Source organism: Anarrhichthys ocellatus, unplaced genomic scaffold (assembly GCF_004355925.1).
Source record: "Anarrhichthys ocellatus isolate YVR2014 unplaced genomic scaffold, GSC_Weel_1.0 scaffold63, whole genome shotgun sequence".
NCBI lineage: Eukaryota > Metazoa > Chordata > Actinopteri > Perciformes > Anarhichadidae > Anarrhichthys > Anarrhichthys ocellatus.
Window position 1 is genome coordinate 964,136 of NW_022280093.1, and position 18,851 is coordinate 982,986.

General features: G+C 43.7%; 1 protein-coding gene across 3 annotated transcripts in view; it reads right to left on the reverse strand.

Annotated features, from left to right (window-relative positions):
- Positions 1 to 18,851, reverse strand: part of LOC116397197 (partitioning defective 3 homolog) — a 314,996-nt gene that overhangs the window by 69,951 nt on the left and 226,194 nt on the right. For 2 of the 3 annotated variants that reach the window (XM_031872427.1, XM_031872426.1), the window contains exon 21: positions 12,923 to 13,225. In XM_031872427.1, the coding sequence (XP_031728287.1) occupies positions 12,923 to 13,225 (303 nt within the window). Of the gene's footprint in view, positions 1 to 21; positions 1,565 to 3,265; positions 13,226 to 18,851 lie in introns of those variants that run through there. The other variant, XR_004213660.1, reaches the window with a different exon arrangement.

The window sequence follows — 18,851 nt, forward strand, 5'->3', positions numbered from 1 at the left end:
TCAAGGGTACACTCCAGATTCTCCCTCTTTCTCTCTTATTCTCCCTCTCTCCCCTTTGTCATCCATCCTTCTCCCTCGCTCTCTCCGGCGCCCTTTGTTCCGATGAATCAGTGCTTTAGCGAACATGCTCATTATGGCTCCGGTAGACGAGGCTCGTTCAGTATCCCTGGCATTGGTGGAAAATGGGGAAGATAGACGAGGGAGACGCAACAGGAAAAAGGGAGAAAAGAATGAGAATAGATGTGGACTGAGAGAAAGGGGCATTAATGAAGCAGAATAGAGGAAGTGAACAACTGTAGGTTCTTCTCCACATTATAATGAATGCAAAAATTGAAATTTACCATCTCTTTTTCTACTGGAGCTGTAACAACATTTTCCACACTCCCAATATCTTTGTGTAGTAAGACATGTTAGTTCCAAGAGACGAATGCATTCCACTTGTCTTAAATCACTTTTATAAATCACTTTTGCTCCAGGGTTGGAGCCTTGCTATCAATTTATGATGTTCTCGGTCTTGCGGAAAATGCAAAGAGAGTTTTGTAAGAGGCGAAAATTGATGGAGAACATTCCGAGGTATTACTGATAATATTTTGCAAAATGTCACGATGCTCGTTGGAGAACAGACGAGTTTTATAGAGTGGTTTTTTAGGCGTGCTTTAAAAACATTGATGAATTTGGCGGCACACATAATAAGAGGGCGGATGCGTTACAGACTAACATGAATATCGACCTGTCATGATAAAAATGAAAGCTATACTTCAGGGAGCGCACAGGTACCGCGGCCCATGACGGAATCTCTAACCTCCCCCATCTCACAGTTTATGATCTCACTCGACCGAGAGAATCATTCCATGGTGATATACGCTTTGACAATGTAGCACCTCGCTATATCCATGACTCAGGCTCTGCTGTCAAACAGATGTCTGGTGAGATTTACTGTGATTATGAAGACGCATAGCGAGACAACAGCCATAACAACAGTTTATACATGATCCTCCAACAGACAAGAGTTTCTTGTCCCAATAGGGGAAGATTTAGAATTGCGGGACAGCACAGAGGAAGAAAGCGAGGTAACAGTAGAACTCGGAACGGCCATTGTTATATACTGTATCTTCAAACTGGCATTTGTTTTTTCATCTATGTCATGAACATCCCACTAAAAGGATTATTAAGAAATGAATAATTGAGACATACTGATTTTACAATCATTTCATATATGAGCTTGTCAGAAGCAGGGATACCCTGACTTTTAGTCCCTTGTAAAAACAGCGGATCCCACAATTCCCTTAATGCAACTCGGCATATTTTATTTTAACCTCCCTGTCTCTTAAAAGCTCACATATTTCTAACTCCACCCACTTGCAAGCCTCCAGACAATAACCCGGACATCATCAGGGCTATTTATGTCAGACTACAGAACGCTTCAAAGCAACAGATGGTACCATAAAGATGTGTGTACAGGCTGTAGTAGTAGTTATACTACTACAGAATAGTAGTAGTAGTTGTTATAGTACTACTGATCAGTGGAATGCCCCTTTAAAACGCGGTACTGTGTGGCAGCTGACTATTAACTTACTAATTTTTGATTTGCTTTAAATGCACCAACAAGGAAACTTTTAAAAACAACTTAATTATGACAATAGCAAAACGTTGACGCAAGAAAAGAAACAGCGATGAAATACCAATTGTCATAAATGAGCAAGCAAACGCATATCAACTTTGTGTAAGTTGTTTGTTATTTAATCACACTGGCAAGAACAGGAAGTCATCTAAAACAAGATATGTTTCAGATAAATCGGTCAGACATCAGGAATGTTAAGCATAAAAACGTACAAAACAACTGCTTTCTTCCTTTAAATCATTGTGGAGAAGATGGCGCATGCTTTTCTGTTATACATTTTGCAGTAACGTTGGAGGGAGAACCAGAATTTCATTGCCAACGACTGCTCCACTGTGTGCATGTGTCAAACAAAGCCTTGAAAATGTTCCTACTACAATATGACCATGTTCAAACCCTAGTGAGCTGTTACTTAGTCTCGAGGTGTAGTTTTACAGCTGACCCTGACCTCTGACCTCCCTGTGGAGGGGTGCAACCCAAACACCATAATTACACATGAAGCACGTATTTGAAAGGGCATTACCTCAACCCACCAGGAAGCAATTCTACAGATGTAACCGTACACGCTCCAGTGGTGTTTTTCCGCCACAGTCAGCTTCATCATCCAAGAACCGCTCCGTTTCCAGTCAGGACTCTTAAGCCCCACTATCAGGCACTCTATTAAAGTCATCCTGCGCAATCATCTCTCAGTCCGTTGTGATACATTATTAATAAATGACAGACGCTGACGCGCGCCGGAGTAAGAACGGTAACGCGGGCGTCCGCTCTCGGACATGGCTGTGCCCTCATATACACGCACGCCCCGCAATACAAATAAAATACTCCCGCCATGAACTGCTTTGAAATCACAGGCTTTATCACCTAGTCGGGCCTCAGTGACATGCAACGGATAAACCACAACTTCCTACGAAAGGTCAAAAAACCAATGTGGATGTTAATTGACGTCCCTGACTACCACTAAAACATGGCCATTATCCCGGGTGAAAGCAACTGCAGGTCGGCCCGGCAGTGAGCCTTTAATGACGGCCATATAACTGCAGGATGGGGATTATTCTTTATGTTTAATCACGGCCGAGAAGACAAGTGTTTCTGGGATGACATCTCTCACCGGGACGCTTACAGACCATCAGCCGGAGAGGCTGAGAAGCTAAGGGATGGTGCATCGAAGAGAGTGTTTTTAGGTGGTAATAACCAGCAATAACACAGATATGTTACACTCTTATGGGTATTAACAGATAAAAAAAAAAAAAACTTAAGCAATTTAAAATTGTACTTAAATCCAGCTTGAAATAGACAGAAAGTTGTAGCTTTTGGGTTATAGATCATTTTGTAAGTTAGTTGCTTCTTAGATTGCAAGTATTGACATCTAATATCTGGTCGTTAAACATCGTAAAAACATTGTTCCACAATAGAATATATTCAAAACCATATTCAACACAATATTTAATTAATGTAAAGCCGGATATTCGGTGTGTAACTCCAGGCTGGAAAAATAGGAGGGGGCAAGGGAGAGGAAAAGCTGAGCTTATTGCTAGAGACCTACACAGCGTTCGGTCCAATCAGTGAACCAATTCAATAAGGCTGACTAGGTTAAAAACCGTTGGTTATTAACTTCCAGTAATTTCGTCTGGCACAAACAAACCCCACCAATCACAGCGCATACAATGGAAACTGAATGCAATTCCCTCGAATATGCTTGCTTTTCTTTGAAAGCAGGCCAGGCTCTAAGACCGTTGGCTCCGTGATGATCCGTGATGACATCATGGAGCCCATTACAGCGGACCAACGAGGCCATGTGCTGCCATTACGCTGCTGCAAGGGACTAAGAGCATTTTTACAGGCATGCTGATGGCATTAGAGATGTCTGGAGGCCCCCACAGGGTTTTATTAGGTCCAACAGTGAGCTCAAACCGGTCCGGCTCAGGGGACCTAACCGAGCACTTGTCCCATTTTGCTGGAGGGGACCTACAGCCGAGTCGTGGCCCCAGCACAGCCTGCACTGGGGAAAGAAAGACACGGAGAAGCCCTGGGGCTTCCCTTGGTATATTCTACAAGTTTAATTACATCCTACCTGTGTGAGATGACGGGGTAATAGTCAAGGAATGAGCTCCATGTTCACTGCATGGCCACAGGTTATTCACTCTGCTGACATGCAAGTTAGAAAAATCTCTGGCTGTCAATATATGAAGCCAGAGGTGTAACATGAAAACCAAGCAAATAATTCCTATTGTGAAATGTGGAAACATGAACATTAGTTATATTTTAAGTGACGATTAATCACACACATATCTCCCTGCATTGGCATTTTATGAACTTCCATATATCCGACAGTGCTTCTTCATAATATAGTGTAGCTGTCAAATGCATGTCTACAATAGCCGAGGATTATTCATCCACACTGCAAAGTTATCAACATATTAAATCAGAACAGAGTCCCATTATACCACAACAATTATTTCTCCAGAATTGATGTGAAAGGCCTTCATTTTTCATGACACGGTAAAAGACCAAATTTTGTGCAAAAGTTTCAAAAGACTTCAAAGAATTCCCATGTAAACAGCAGGAGAGAAAAAAAAAAGGTGGTGATGTGCACTATTTAAATACCTCCTCGTGACTCAAACTCAAATGTTGGAAGGGAGCTTAAGACAGATGGAATGTGTCGCTGGATGGCCTTGCGGATTTGGGACGTATTCACCCATTCAGCTCCCTGTAATTACAAAGGCTCTCGCTGAGATCCGATTTGCCGCTGGGAGCTTGTTCAAGGCACGGGGATTGGATCGACAATGGCGTAGTCTGACAAAAGGAATATGGATACTGCTCTTAAAATAGAGGGAACTAATGCCGTTCGGTGTTGAGTGCACATGCTCGCCAGCTCAGATGTGGGCAAGGTAAATTTAATTATGTGCCCTGTACACACCGGCTGGCTTTTCGATTAGAATGGACTAACTTCTCGATACAGCTGTACCCCAGCGACCACTTAAAAAATAGTGTTAAGGCCACAGTCTGGTAATTGATGCAGGAGCCACTGGTTAGTACTAAACTTTTAGGCCTAAATCTCTTCTGTCTATACTATTTAGTGGCCTCGTCCATTATTAATGGTATTGATTTGAACCCTTTCTAACAGCAAATATGTGTGGGTTCTGTCAATACACAGAGGGAATGACAGTAAGAGGTTATGCTTGAAGGTTTTCTTGAGAATATATATTTTATTGTAATATACTGGTGGTTAAAGGCGATACCTGATTACATATTATTATTATTGTGCTCATATTCAAAATGACACCATTACTGCCGTAACAGTCGCTGAGAGCTGAGGCGCTGATGTTTGGAATGATGAGGGTCAGCAGTCAGCCCTTTTAGAAATGACGGCCGCATGCAAAATACATTCATTTACTGCTTTGTCCAATTTCTAATGTATGTGAAAGTGCAAGTCAAGAAGGTGAAACCAACACTGGCATTGCAAGCGCATGATGATTATACATCAACAAACTACCAGTCCTTGATTTCTTGGATTGTAAACAGATGAGACACATGATCTAAAAACAGACTGAACCACAGTACCCTCTGGCATCTGAGGGCAGGCAGGCTGACTGGCTGTTTGGTGGTTCCTTGTCTGTCCTTTGTTGAGGACGCAGGCGAGGAGATGAAACGAGAAGACGAAATTCAGAGAAAACTTGCAGTTTGTTGTATATGGGCGTAACATGGTGTGATTTGGTCCAGTCATCTGTTACTATGAACAGAAGAGGCCACTGTATGGGAGCTTTTCTGTTGTAATGAAGAGTCAGGAAGTAACCTCCATCATCGGACAACACTGGCTAATACACAAAGACAAATATTGACTTGATTCAACAACAAATCGATTAATCTAATCCTTTCTTTTGTACTCACTGTTATTCAGTTACTTTCCTTAATATCACCCCGTTTTTGCACTCCCGTCTTCTACAAGTTGTATACACAGAGAGAAGGGAAGCCCTAAACACTCCCTTTCATTATAAAGTTAACAATCACTTCCCCTGGCTGGCAAACATCAGAGCACAGAAGGCAAAAATGCAGCAGTTAGCGTCCCTGCCTGCTGTATTCGAGGTCACTTTCCTGTGCGTGTGTGTATTGACACTCGGCGTAACTTAAGATGAAAGCAACGTGAGGAGGCATGAGAGTCATCTGCTTGCCTCCACGGTTCATAGTGCAAGCCCGTGCTCCGCAGTCACCTGCCTCTCAATCGCATTCCACACCTGATCTATTTCTGGTGCCGCTGTGTGAGAGCGGCGGGCGGCGGGGCTGAACGCAGTGACTCCTTCTTAGCGGAGAGAATCCGTGATTAGTTTATGAAATTGGGTTATCCATCATGTGAAAACCAGAGTTTCTCACAAAGGAGCCTACATGTTCACGTAACAGGAGCACCACGGGGCGTGTTAATCAATCAAAAGCGATTTTTCAGCCCATGAATTCAGAGAAAAGTACGTCTCGCATTTGCTAACATGTTGTCCGTGTGCTTTCTCCCCATTAGTGGCTGAGACATTTTCAAAACAAATCATGGCGTTCTCTCTAAATTGTGTGGGAAAAACCTGCCTGTTAGTTTGTGTATTTTGCTAATCTCTCCTCGGCGTGGCACAGTCGGTACGGCATCGGCAGCCTTCAGGAGAGTTGAGGGCGGATTAACTGTCTATTTGCAGCTGCTGACTGCCGGTAACGAGATGCCCTCCGGTGCCGATCAGCAAACGAAGCTTCAGGTACCCCTCAGCCATATCCAGCCCCCCGCCACCTTCTCTGCTCCCCATTTTGTCTGCTGGGGCATGCCTGCCCTAAATGGCACGCTCCCCTTTCCCTTCATCTTCAAATTCATTAGGTACTGCATGCATGGCTCCCAGGCTTCCCATTTGAGGGATGTTGATAGAATACATACTGTACATGCAACCTCAATCAGCTTGTCCACTTGATGTAGAGTTGAAGGCGAGGTGGGTCTATATCTCTCTCTCTCTCTCGATCTGCTTTCAGGCTGTTTGCTTTCTTAAATGAATGTAATGGTACAAACGGAGGATAAATTGCCTTCTGTGTGCTCCATCTCATCACATCCATCCCACCGGGCCCTCTCCGAAGCGGAAAAAATAAAATAAAAATGAAAGCAGACCAGAAAAATAATTCATTTGCTTTGCCTGGGAGATACACGTTGCTATCAGTGTAGAACCCTTGCGATAAGGCTGATGTGCATTTGGTGCATTAGGGCTCTTGCACTATCGCCACAGCACAGAGCGAGCTGGGAGGAGAGGGCAAAAGTCAGTGTGAGAATGTGCCTGTATATTGGACCTGCACCCTCATTTTGTAACACATCTGCAGGGTTTACATGGTTCACATTTTTCCAAAGCTGTGTGGGGACTGACACATCACCTACACTGGCTTACCAGGTGCCGAGGACGTCCTGCGGCCGCCGGCAACAACGGCTGAACCAGAGGCTTCACCCGGGCTCATTCATTACACCGGCATCACATCCCAGATGAACTCTTCCCACCAGCTCGGTGTCCTTTTTCTTATTCTCAATTAGGAGCAGGAGAAGGCACCGCTCCACGCAGTCACTGTGACACTAATTACACACCCACACAAGGACACTCAGAGGGAGTAATGGAAAAAAACGCCGGTGGATGTCAGAGACAAACAAAAGGCAGCGCCGAAACATGCTGCCATGGCCCTGGGAACAAAACGTGACACCGTCTGCGTCGACTGGAAGTCGTGTTTAGCTTGGCAGCCAACAGGAGGGGGAGGAACTGGATACACCAGACGAAACACTCTGGAATAACAGAGATACCAATGAGTGAGTAAAAAGTAATTAGTTACCACTAATGCACGTGTCGCATTAAAGCAAACTGCTCCTTGATGCTAGACATATCAATTTTACTCCCTTGAGAACTACAAGAAAACGCATTTAGAGACTTACGAGCTGTTATTAAAGTCTTAATGCAGGGCTCGTAAAAGATTCATTTGTTTACCAATGAATTATTGAGGTAGGATTTAATCAAAGCTACAGATGTTGCAGTCAGAGATTGTTGTTAATCTCATTTTGATTGCATTTAAATGAAAATACAGACCATAAAATTCACAGAGAGTGATTGTTGATTGGGGAGTTAATTACAGACGCCAAATAAGAAACAGCAAACGATTTGAAAAAAAGCGATTGCTTCGGATTGGCCCGGTGGCCGTCGAGGTTCGTAAGAACGCACTCCCCATCTGCATTACTCTAAATCGCATCATCCAATGGTTCTTTCAAAGAAACCAGCGCAGATTAAACCTGATGATTATGGGTCCCCATTGGAATGGCACTGTGATGTTCTCGTCCCCAAAAAAACGTGACGGGGTCGAAAGGAAACCAGATAAAATGAATTGTTCATCGTGATGATGATGATCCAAACAATAGTGAGGGTAAAGGCTCCATCGGCCTGTGGGTTTTAAACCACAGTGGACAGCTGTGGACGTGTCTCACAGCAGATTAACATCAACCAACTCCCGAGTTGACGTCTTGGACCTTGAGAGTGGCGAGGTGGTGGGAGCGAAGGTAAGGTGGGGTGGGGTGGTGTGGGGGCACCTCACAAACTTTCACCAGAGATGAAAAGCCTGACCTTTTATCAACTGCGGAAAAAGCATTAGCTACCTCATAATCCAATTTCAAGACCGTGCAAAGTGGAGGTTCTGACTGAATTTTAGAGTGGAGAGAGCAAAGGGAAAAACACCATAGTGAGTTAGTTTCTGTAGGTGAGGACTCTGAGGGTTCTTTTTCTCTCATTGCTGCTTGCCTGCCAGCATCTCTGGAGCTGCTGAGTTCGCAGAGGACTTCAAGGGCTTTGCACCGCTGAGCTCCATATCTCTTTCCCCCCCTGCTTACCCCCCCCCACCTCTTCCTCTCGGTGTCTCTCTGACTCTTCCTCGCCCATTCTCTAAGGAGCTTTAGAAACCCGACTGGGTAATGGGAGCAGCAGTCAATCAAATTGCGCTTTCAAAGGTGATGCTTTGTTTCACGCTCGCTTCCCACAAATCCCATCGAGCTTGGCACCTGTCAGGTTGTCGTTCTGAAACGCAGCATCCAACGGCAGTCACCCAAAACCCCCCCCCCCAGTCCCTCAGCAGATGGAGGGGTTGACTTGTCGGCTGCCTGTCGAGAAATGAGGTCATTCTATTTTTTCTATTATAACTTTTTTTTTTTTTTTTTTTTCATAAGGTGAAACCAAACAACTGAAAAAGAAAACACCATCCGTCTGGCTCCCTTTCATTTAAACCCGGTAATAGAGCAGGATTCATACAGGTTTTAGGGTGAAAAACGATATTTACTTTTGCTTTATATAAGGCTTTTAACACAACTGATCGGGAATGGGTGCTGGATTTCTATTGGTGCCCTTCAGTTTTATGGAGTCTGACAGCATTGTCAAAACACCGCTGGTGCTGCCAGCTCTAATAACGTGGAGGTTGGTAATAAATTGTCAAACGAGCTCTTGTTGTACCGTGATCCCGTAAAGGAACAGTAAAACCCGATATGGCAGAATGGGCAGGATCTGTAGACGCCCACAGCAACCAGGGGTTCTTGTATCTCCAAGGGGTTTATGGGCTCAGGTCTGACTCATTCCCGCTTTTACAGTCACAGTGACCTTCCCATTAGGGCTCCATTAGCAAAGGTCTATCAGAGAGAGAGAGAGAGAGAGAGAGAGGCGTATCCTGGTCTGTTTATCCAGCTGCAACCTCTTCTTATTAACTGTAGTGAATAAACAGCTTTGGCGAGTCATGGGCGAACGACTTTATAATGGCACAAAAAGAATGCACATGTGTGTAAACACATTAAGTATAAAAAGAGTCCAAGATGCAAAACTATAACGTACAGTACCCTACCTCCTCTGAAAAGGAGCGCCAACCCACATCAACCGAAGGGCCCCTTAGTGTCTCTAATTAGCTGACTGGATTAAAAAAAAACAACGTCTTGTAATGACAGCACCGAGGGATGTACAGTAAACAAAGCGATGAGAACTCAGACTCCTGGGTACACCAGCATTGTTTGATGTCTTTCCAGCTATGCAAATGTTTGACTGGGTGGCTTTTAGATGGAAGATGCTGATTAGTTTGAGTGTAGTCGTCCTCCAACACACGGTTCAGGTTTTTCACTAAAGAAGAGCGAAAAATAAACGGAAGGCTGTCAGCTAATTTCAACTCAATTTGCTTCCAATTGTACAAGGTAAGATTTGTGCAGTAGTACAACGCATCTAGAGGTCATCTGATTATCAGATGACCTAAAATCCCCATATAATGTTATTTGCTATGCTAGCAAACAGCCAGCCAACAACAGACTACAGGGTTACCTTAACTTGTATGTATTTTATACGTGTTTGTGTAAAATATACAACTAAAAAACAAACGGTATGAAATGCTTGAATATCTTCTCATTTTGGAATTGTACATTGCTCCACACTGTGGCCTCTGTAGACAGCATAGGGTTGTCAATCAAAATAAATCCGGGTTAGAGGCACTAAGCAGTGTGATTTTACATTAATTTATCTGTTTTTGCATGTTGTATAGAAGTTCCTTCAGGGGTGTTACAAGTTGCCGGCTTGCTGTCAGATGTCTGACCATGAGATATGACTCGGCTAGCAAATAACTCAAATGTCCCTTTAAAATGTGATCCTTAATCTACCTCTTTGATCGGAGCGTGTTTCTCCGGGGCCCACCTCAGAAGGCGGTAACAGTATCCAGGTCGGGGTTAAACGCAACTCATTCTTCTCTTTCATTCTGACGACTGACTGACAGACGGGAATGAAAAGCCTTCCCTGCACAAACCTCCTCCACTTCCTTCAAACAGGAAGTCCTGCAGCTCCAAAATACTGGGTTAAGTAGCAGCGGCAGGATTAGAAAGTGAAGACATTTGAAGTCGCACTGGATCTCAAAATGGCAAAACAAAACTTCTCAATCCAATTTTGCAGCCTTGATACATGGAACCGGCGGAAATAATTGCAAATTCTGTTGTGTCGACGCTTTCTACTTGACAATGAAAGTTCCAATAAGTTTAATTTAGAAATGCAAATTACTGTTTATGTTTGTTATGATAGGCAAGTGACAGGAGTCTTGAATCTGAATGTGTTTCAAGCTCCTTTTTCTGCAAATCGTAAATAGAAAGCCTCTGAGCTAAATAAGAACAAGTGCATATTATTATTATATCTCAAAGGCAGCAAGACAAATATTACAGGCGTACGGCCGGGCTGGCATACACAAGATATGCAAAGCAGTGAGAGGTGCAAAGCAGAAATGCAGTGTTGAACATGCGGCGCATATTTCAAATCAAATCACAACACTCGCGACAGTTAATCCGGTCCCTGCAAATAAAACTCTATAGTGCTCTATCAATACTTAAAGCTCAGACCCCAAACCAAATATAAGCTTGTGTTTATAATGAACATGCCACACGTAGCTTTCTGTGCTGAAATAAACCTGTGAAGGTGAAAATACAATCTCCAGGAAGCCGCTAAAACACGAGAGCAGGAAGGAGAAGATAAGAGGGTCTTCTTTTTTTTATGTTGTTTGTTTTTTGAAACCGATGAATTTCAGAGGCGACCTAATGCGTGGTATTATGTATTTGTTTTTTAACCGAAAAATACAGTTTGTAAGATTACAAAAAACATCTAAAATATGGAACACCATCCAGATGGTCAGAGGGAATTTGGCACCCGAAAGTATTTAAAAATAATTTTTCTAAGTAAGTTATATCTAAGTAATAAAGCATCTTTTAACAACTACACCCCTCATGCAGGATCCCTTTGCATACCTTTTGTTTCTCTTTTTTTCTCTGTGAGAGCCACTGAGCAGAGTGCTATTAATATTCCCTCTGGCAACGAAGGAGACATCCCAATAATAATCATGTCTTATGTTAAGGCTTTTCCCCGCACAGAGCCTATTGACAATCAATAGCATCATATCTATCAATGACCAACATCTTGTGATCTGATTACACAGACTCATTGAACACCAGTCGAGCATCGTCTAGCCTTCATTTTCAACTGGCTTTCAGGCTTATCATTGGATTGTGCTTGGGGAAGCGGGATAGTTGACAGTAGATGGCTGTTCTGACACAACGAGGCTATCCACAGGAAACACGTGGAGGTAACCTTCACTTTAGACATATGGATCAGTGGCCTTCACTGAGCCCCGGATGTATTGGCACACGGATTTAGCTGGCTATCAGAGGGGCCAGATAACCTTGTCATATCTACTCTGACTGTCATGGGTGTGTTACAGGGTGGAGATTCTACCTCTGTAAATCCTCCGATAAAAAAGCACACGCACACACTCACACAGAGGTGCTCTGTCTCGGTCACACACACAGCTTGGTAGCACATGCCCCCCGCCCCGCCCCCACCTGAACCCAGCATTGAAAGGTCACAAGCCCCCAAGTGACAGCTGTCAATCACGGGAGGTGGGTATTATCCGACCCATTAATAACACCACGAAAGGTTCTGGGAGACCATGGGAATTGAAATCTCCTGACTTGTCACCACTGGATGTGACCTACGGGAAACCTGTGACCCTCAGAGCTCCTTTAAATCAGCATTAGTCACAAGCATTAAGTTTAAGAAAAAATACTTAGTTGAGGCTTTGTTAAGCTGTAGTTCATTCACTGGAGCTTAAATACACTAATAATACCATATATGCGAACTTCACACAGGCCTTTTGGCAATAGGCTATCGACACACACATATGAAAGTAAAGCTCTGCATGGCGTTGTCGACACATCAAATATGTGTTGACACGGAGGTTATGTGCGATGCAACCCCCCAGCGACAAACAAGCTGAAGACACATGCAGCGTGACTCTCAGCCGGGGAGGATTACCTGTGATCCAAGGATAATGAAAAAAAAAAAGGACTGCCTGATATTAAATTCTAGCACAGGGAGAATGACTGATAGGCTCTTGTTGTTCACTTTTTTTTAACTTGCCTGTCGATTCCGCCTGCTTGCACGGGGCAATGCCTCGTGGGACGAGGCAGCGATAAAACCCTGTGAGAAATTCATTGTTTTTCTGTGCAGCGTTTGCCATGCATGACAAGTAAAAGCAAATACAAACACACCGCTGCTGATACATTATACATGAGGTGTAAATGAACTGGATTGTTGCAAAGCTCAAGCACGAGGCACTAGGCTAGTTAGTGTCCTTTGAATGAAGGAGACAGGTAGTAGTCACAAAGCTCACTGTGAAGCTTTGAGTGTCGGTGGATGTGGACATGTATGTTGAGTCAACGGCCTTGCAGCGACTGCATATATGGACTGTTTTTTGGGCGCCCCCTACCTGTCTGGAGCTGCAGGGCGTCCATTGCGCGGCTTGTTGACCTGGGCATACAGGGCCTCCAGGGGTGGACCGTTGCCCTGTAGGCTCAAGGGAAGGGGAGGACTCTGGGGTGTCTGGGGGAGATGGTAGTGGTGGTTGTAAGGCTCCATGCCGCTGCTATCCACCGACGAGTTTAACGATCCGATGCCGGCGTAGGTGGGCTCCTCATCTGAGCTGAAGGTACCGCCGACAACGTCTTGGATCTCAGCATATTCCCTCTCCATTGACTGCTTCTCCCGAAGCTCCCGCATCTTGACATGTATTCTGTGATAAACACATTGAACAGAGAAATTTAGATATAAGTGTTTTCTATTCATGAATCATCTGGCAAAATTAATGTTATGTTCAAGAAATGCCAAAATTCAATACATGAATATATCTAAAAAAATATATTTTTACATCCTGAAATTGTGCCGGATATACATTTGAAGAGTCAAAAATGACTAAGATGATCAGCCTTAACAAATGGTATAATTCTTACGCAGTTAAAAGGGGTTGGTGTGAAATGTCTGTAAAATATTGCCAATTCCTTTTCTGCGCCTTTGTGTGAAACTATGCATTTGGCCAACTTAAACTGGTGCAGAAGAACCATATCAAATTGCCCAATATTAATCGGTTCTTAAGAGATTATTTCTACGTTTTGTTGTTTCGTTTATTTTCATGCTCAGGGAGCCTGTATACAATATTTGTTCCAGTTCTGCGGATGGAAACATCCAGTTTTCATGTTCTTTTAATATGAAAGGAAAAGTTTTTATTAAACTTGCCTGGGAAAGATACTACGAAATTTACGCATTTCTTTGTGCAGACCAACTGTACCGAGTAGGAGACAAAAAGGAGACACTTGATGATATTTGAGGTATTGAGAGGCAAGTGTGTGAGAAATGTACTGTAAGGAGGCAATGAAGGATGTCCAGATAAAATAAAGTAAAAAGACTGACTGGAATATTCGGCCTAAAACTCAGCGAGGCTAGCATCAGCATTCCAACTTTAAAGTTTAATCTCAGATATCGATCAGCTCAGACCTGAGGAAGAGGTCTCTCCTCTTTTAACTTCTAAAGTAGCTTTCTTCTCCTAAGCAACAGGGAATGAGGAGAATAATGTCTTCTACTGTAGTGAGAGCAGTATTATTCAAATATGTGGCTTTCCATGAGCCATTAGTGGGCCGCGGCGAGTGCACTGATCTTTATCCCTCAGGTCCTCTAACAAGAGGTGGGAGGGGAGACGGACGGACCTCCTCTTCCTCCATCCAGGCCCTTCCTCTCCCTTCATGCCGCTCCTCTCCCCAGGACCACTTCCACACAACAGAGCCTTTCACGGGGTCTTTTCCTGTCTCGGAGAATGGTTCCATGTGAACGCCCATCTGTCCGCAGCTAACAAGGTTCAGTCATGGTGCTGCGTGGGAGCGAGGAGAGCTGGCAGTGGAGGAGTGGGGGAGGTGGACAGTGGGGAGCAGCAAGGAGAAGGGCTGAGGGCAGGCAGAGGGGGGGGGGGGGGGCTGACCTCCCACTGCGGTGACCCTGGCAGCAGCCACCAGACTGCTCACTGCTTCCAGATGTTGTACCCCTGCTCTAGGGTAACACACACACATCCACACACCAGCGCGCTACTTCCCGCTGGTGCAAGACTTCCCCATTACCTCGGGTCATAACTGACCTCTGACCCCCCCCACTGCTGCTACTAACAGATGATTGACAGGTTTGGAGCAGAGCTAGTATCCATCCCCCCCTTGCCTAACTCTCTCTCCCATGTCTGTGTATTTTAATAACAGTAATCACATTTCAAACAATCACCATTCTTCAATGCCGAATTAACCCAATTCCCACATCCCACCCATAGACTGCCTTGTTTATTTTTAGCTGTCCAAAATCCCATTTTCTCAGCATTATCTGCGGAATGAGATTTTGATGGAGGCCTGATGCAATGTTGCATGATATGCAGTCATCTGTAAAAGCCTCTGAGGTGGTTTAGTGTGTTTTTGCATTGGCACGGACCAACCGGGGCACATTACAGAACTGATCAACTCACAGCGGAGTTGATCGGTGACGTCTCACTTCAGTCAGGAAATAGAAAACGAGCCTCCCAGGGAGAAAAACACAAATTCCCAGAAGCCCTTTCACCTGCCGTCTGGCTAAAGTGATGTCAGATCACTGCCAGGAAGGACCAGACAATGATGTTACGGCACAGGTTCACGGAAGTCCGCTGGGATCTCAAAACCCTCTGGCGTTTTATGGACTAATCAGATTCATAAAAACGGCAATATTGACATTTGGGATGAGATAATGGCCTTGGCTAGACTGGCGACACGAAGCTAAAAAGAGAGACTTCTCTTCCAGGCCTCGGGAGTCTGACATGGATAAAGCTAATAGGAGCATTTCAATAAAAGGTTATTAACAAGCAAAAATTCCAAATGAGATCACATGCGGGTAATGCTGTTGCCCGGTTGGTCTCTACCATCTGGTCCATCTTGCGTCGTAACTTTGTTGCTTTCATACACTCATCAACTTTCGAACCAAAGCTTTTCTTTCAATGCATCACATTCGTCACATTTGTCTTTGGCGAAGTCATGGCTCTTTTGTTGGTACAAAAGACCATTACATTCTTGTGTTTGTGGAAAAATATCCACAATCCAAACCTGTCAGTCTGCAGTGAGAGGCCTATTCCAACTTGTTCTGGCTGTCAGATGGAAATAGCAGGACTATCATACAGTGTTAAGTTTCTTCCCTTGGCCTGTTGGCAGTGGGTCTCATTATGGCAAGCTGACATTTGAGTGTTACATTTCCAAGTGCATATTTTCTGCTAGGTGTCTCCGATTGAAGGAATGAAACTACCAGGGATTTAGTCATCTAAAAATCAATGTGCAATTATACAATTTGTTTGGTTGGGAATGCCACCCAGGATGACATTTTTGTGCATGTTTTTGAGGCAATGCTGGTCCACCGCTTTGGTCCAACTCTTGGATGGATGTCCATGAAATGTGGTTCATGGTCCCCAGATGATGAATCCTACTGATTCTGGTGATCCCATGACTTTTCATCTAGCGGTGTGTTAGCATTTTCAAAGGTTTCACCTATCCTGTGAAATATATTAACAACTACAAGACAGATTGCCATGACATTTTAGCTCAAATCATGGTTTGCGGAGGAGAAATCCTCTGGTGTATTAACTTTTCATCTATTGCCACCATGAGGTTGGCAACTTTTGGATAGCTTGCGGTTACATTTTTGTCATGTTTATGTTCCCCTCAGGATGAATTGTAGAACACTGAACTTCCTTTTCATCAAACACCATCATCAAATTTGTTCTTTGTTCATGACCAAATACCTTCAAAACTACTGACACTCCCATCTGCCTCAGCTGTACTTCTACTAGTGCCAATTAGCAAATGTAAGCATGCTAGCATGCTAAACTAAGACGTCGGCCAAGGTAAACATTATATCCACTAAATGTAAACATGTTAGCAGTGTGACATTAACATTTAGCTCAAAGCAATGTTAAGTCTAAATGCAGACTGACAGAGTTGATAGTGTGGCTCTACAATCTTAGTCTGGTCTTATCAACTTAACAAAGTAATAAATAAATAGTGAAAGTACTGCATCTGCAAAATAGTCACTGTCAACATATTCCACTTGTTTTAGCTACAATATCTACATCATTCAACCCAACCTCCTCCCAGTGACTTTTACGCAGAGTTTCAGAAAGATATCGAGCAAATTAGTCGTGTATTAATGTACTTTGTAGGAAACCGGGCTGGACTTTGGAAGCCCTTTTTCTGCAGTGTAATATGCTCATTAGCTCCAAACCATACATCCACACCTGCTCACTGAGTTCCTTCTTGGGCAACCTGCAACTGCTGCTTCACTTCCAACTCCCCTCCTTCCCCCACTTTCTCCTGAGAGGCCACCCCCGCGCTGTACCATATATACTCCATTAGCCAATTAATGGCCCAGCATGTTAACATTGAGGAAAGTGCTGCCCACACTAAACACATTATTACTGTTCAGCCCCAATTACCAGCCCCTCTCCTCTCCTCTTACCAGACACTACGTACAAGAGGAGAGGACACTGTAGCTTTAAATGCAACCAGCCCGGAGATATTTCATTTAAAAAAAGAGGACGGTCGAGCTGAGGATTTACATTTTCATTTTAATTAGACTGATGACAGAAAAGTATATAATTCCACTATTAATCAGTTTATTGTGTTTCTCTGTGCCGTCTGTGATTTACTTTATATTCTAGGAAGTATAATTGACCTCACATGTAGCTTTAAATACAAAGCCATGTCTACTTGTTTATTCTTCATAACAGTGCAGTGGAAAGGCATTTCCTCCTGGCGACAAAAGCGGTCTAGACAGTCTAATGCTGAGGTTTTCAGGGCAGTTAAAGTTCATCCCCAACTACACTGACTGACCACGTCTTGAAGATAAATATTATCTTGTTATTCATTCTTGCTAAATTGATGTGTGAATACCTTCACATCGACTAAAACCGAAATTTGTAATGATATTGTCGCCAGAGCTTCACATCTTCACACGAGTGTGAAAGCCGAAGACTGTCACATCGAGTAAATACTGTTACACATTATATGGGTGGAACGAGAAGCTTGGTGTGAACTGGTGTGTCAGCTCACCTCAACTCTTTCCTCACTATACTGAATAAATCTCTCTGTTTATCCAACAGGGCTGTTTTTTTTGGACCAACAAAGCCAGCAGACTCCTTCTCCATATGTTTGTCAATGTGTGATCTACCCGGGGGAGGGGGGGCGGGCGCTGTCTGTACTTTCAGGCACTCATTTTGAAGTCAACACACTTAGAAGCTTGAAAGCCTTCCTCCTCAATATTCATTGTTACCGCGTTGGATGAAACAGAATGTATTTGCTCTCTTACTTTCCAGCCACCTTCAACAGATGTTTCCTTTTTTCTTCTTTTCAATACCTCCTCACATGTTCTATTGTTCTGAAGGGCAGAATGTATCTGGATCTAATCAAAGTGCAGTAAATGACTCTTGCGTGCAGCTGTCTGTGCTGAATTGCTAAAAAAAAAAAAAACTCCGATATCCCATCTTTTGTCTTGACACTTGGCCCACAACCGCATAATGCAATCACCGAGATAATTGTCCGAGTTTCCGTGGTGTTAATTCACAGTGTTAACAATCGCATTAACTTGCTGTAGGTATCAATATAATTACAAATGTAATCACACTTCCCAATCAGCCAGTCGGAGCTTCCTTTGAACTCGCTATGCAAATGAGACGCAAATAGGATACTGAAATAATGAGATGGTTTGACAAAGTGGAATGATAATGTTGGTACCACAATCACTATAATACGAGGGATGTGCCTTATAGCAAATTGCTTTACTTTTTTATTTTTTTTTTATTATCGGCGGCACTAAGCTCAATGTACCCTGAACAAGGTATAAGAAAAGAACTTCTCTTTTGTTAAATAAAAGATTAAATTGTCATGGCTAATCCAGGTTTGCTCTCTGTCTATATGAATTGTGCTGATGGACCGACTCAAGAGTCACTGGTCACTTTGTGTTTGTCCAGAGTCAGCGGGAAGTCAAACAACAAACAGGGGGAAGCAGGCCACTGTCGAGTATATAAAAAGAAAAAAAAAGCAGTGATGGACTCTGCAGTGGTCTGGGGAGAGTGGCAGTGGAGTGCTGGCCGCTGATTAGAAGCCAACCGGAGCCAAGCAGATAAGAGAGAATGGACATCATAATCAGCTGCCAGCGAGCGAGAATGGAGTTCAGTTCATTCGGAAAATGAAGAAGGAACATTGTCAGGTTGTCTTTGTGTGCTCCCCTCTTTGGCCGGGAAAATAGAGTTTCGGGGCTAACATGCGCAGAGATAAGTCAGTGACTGATAGAAGCTCCACCAACACCATCTGCCC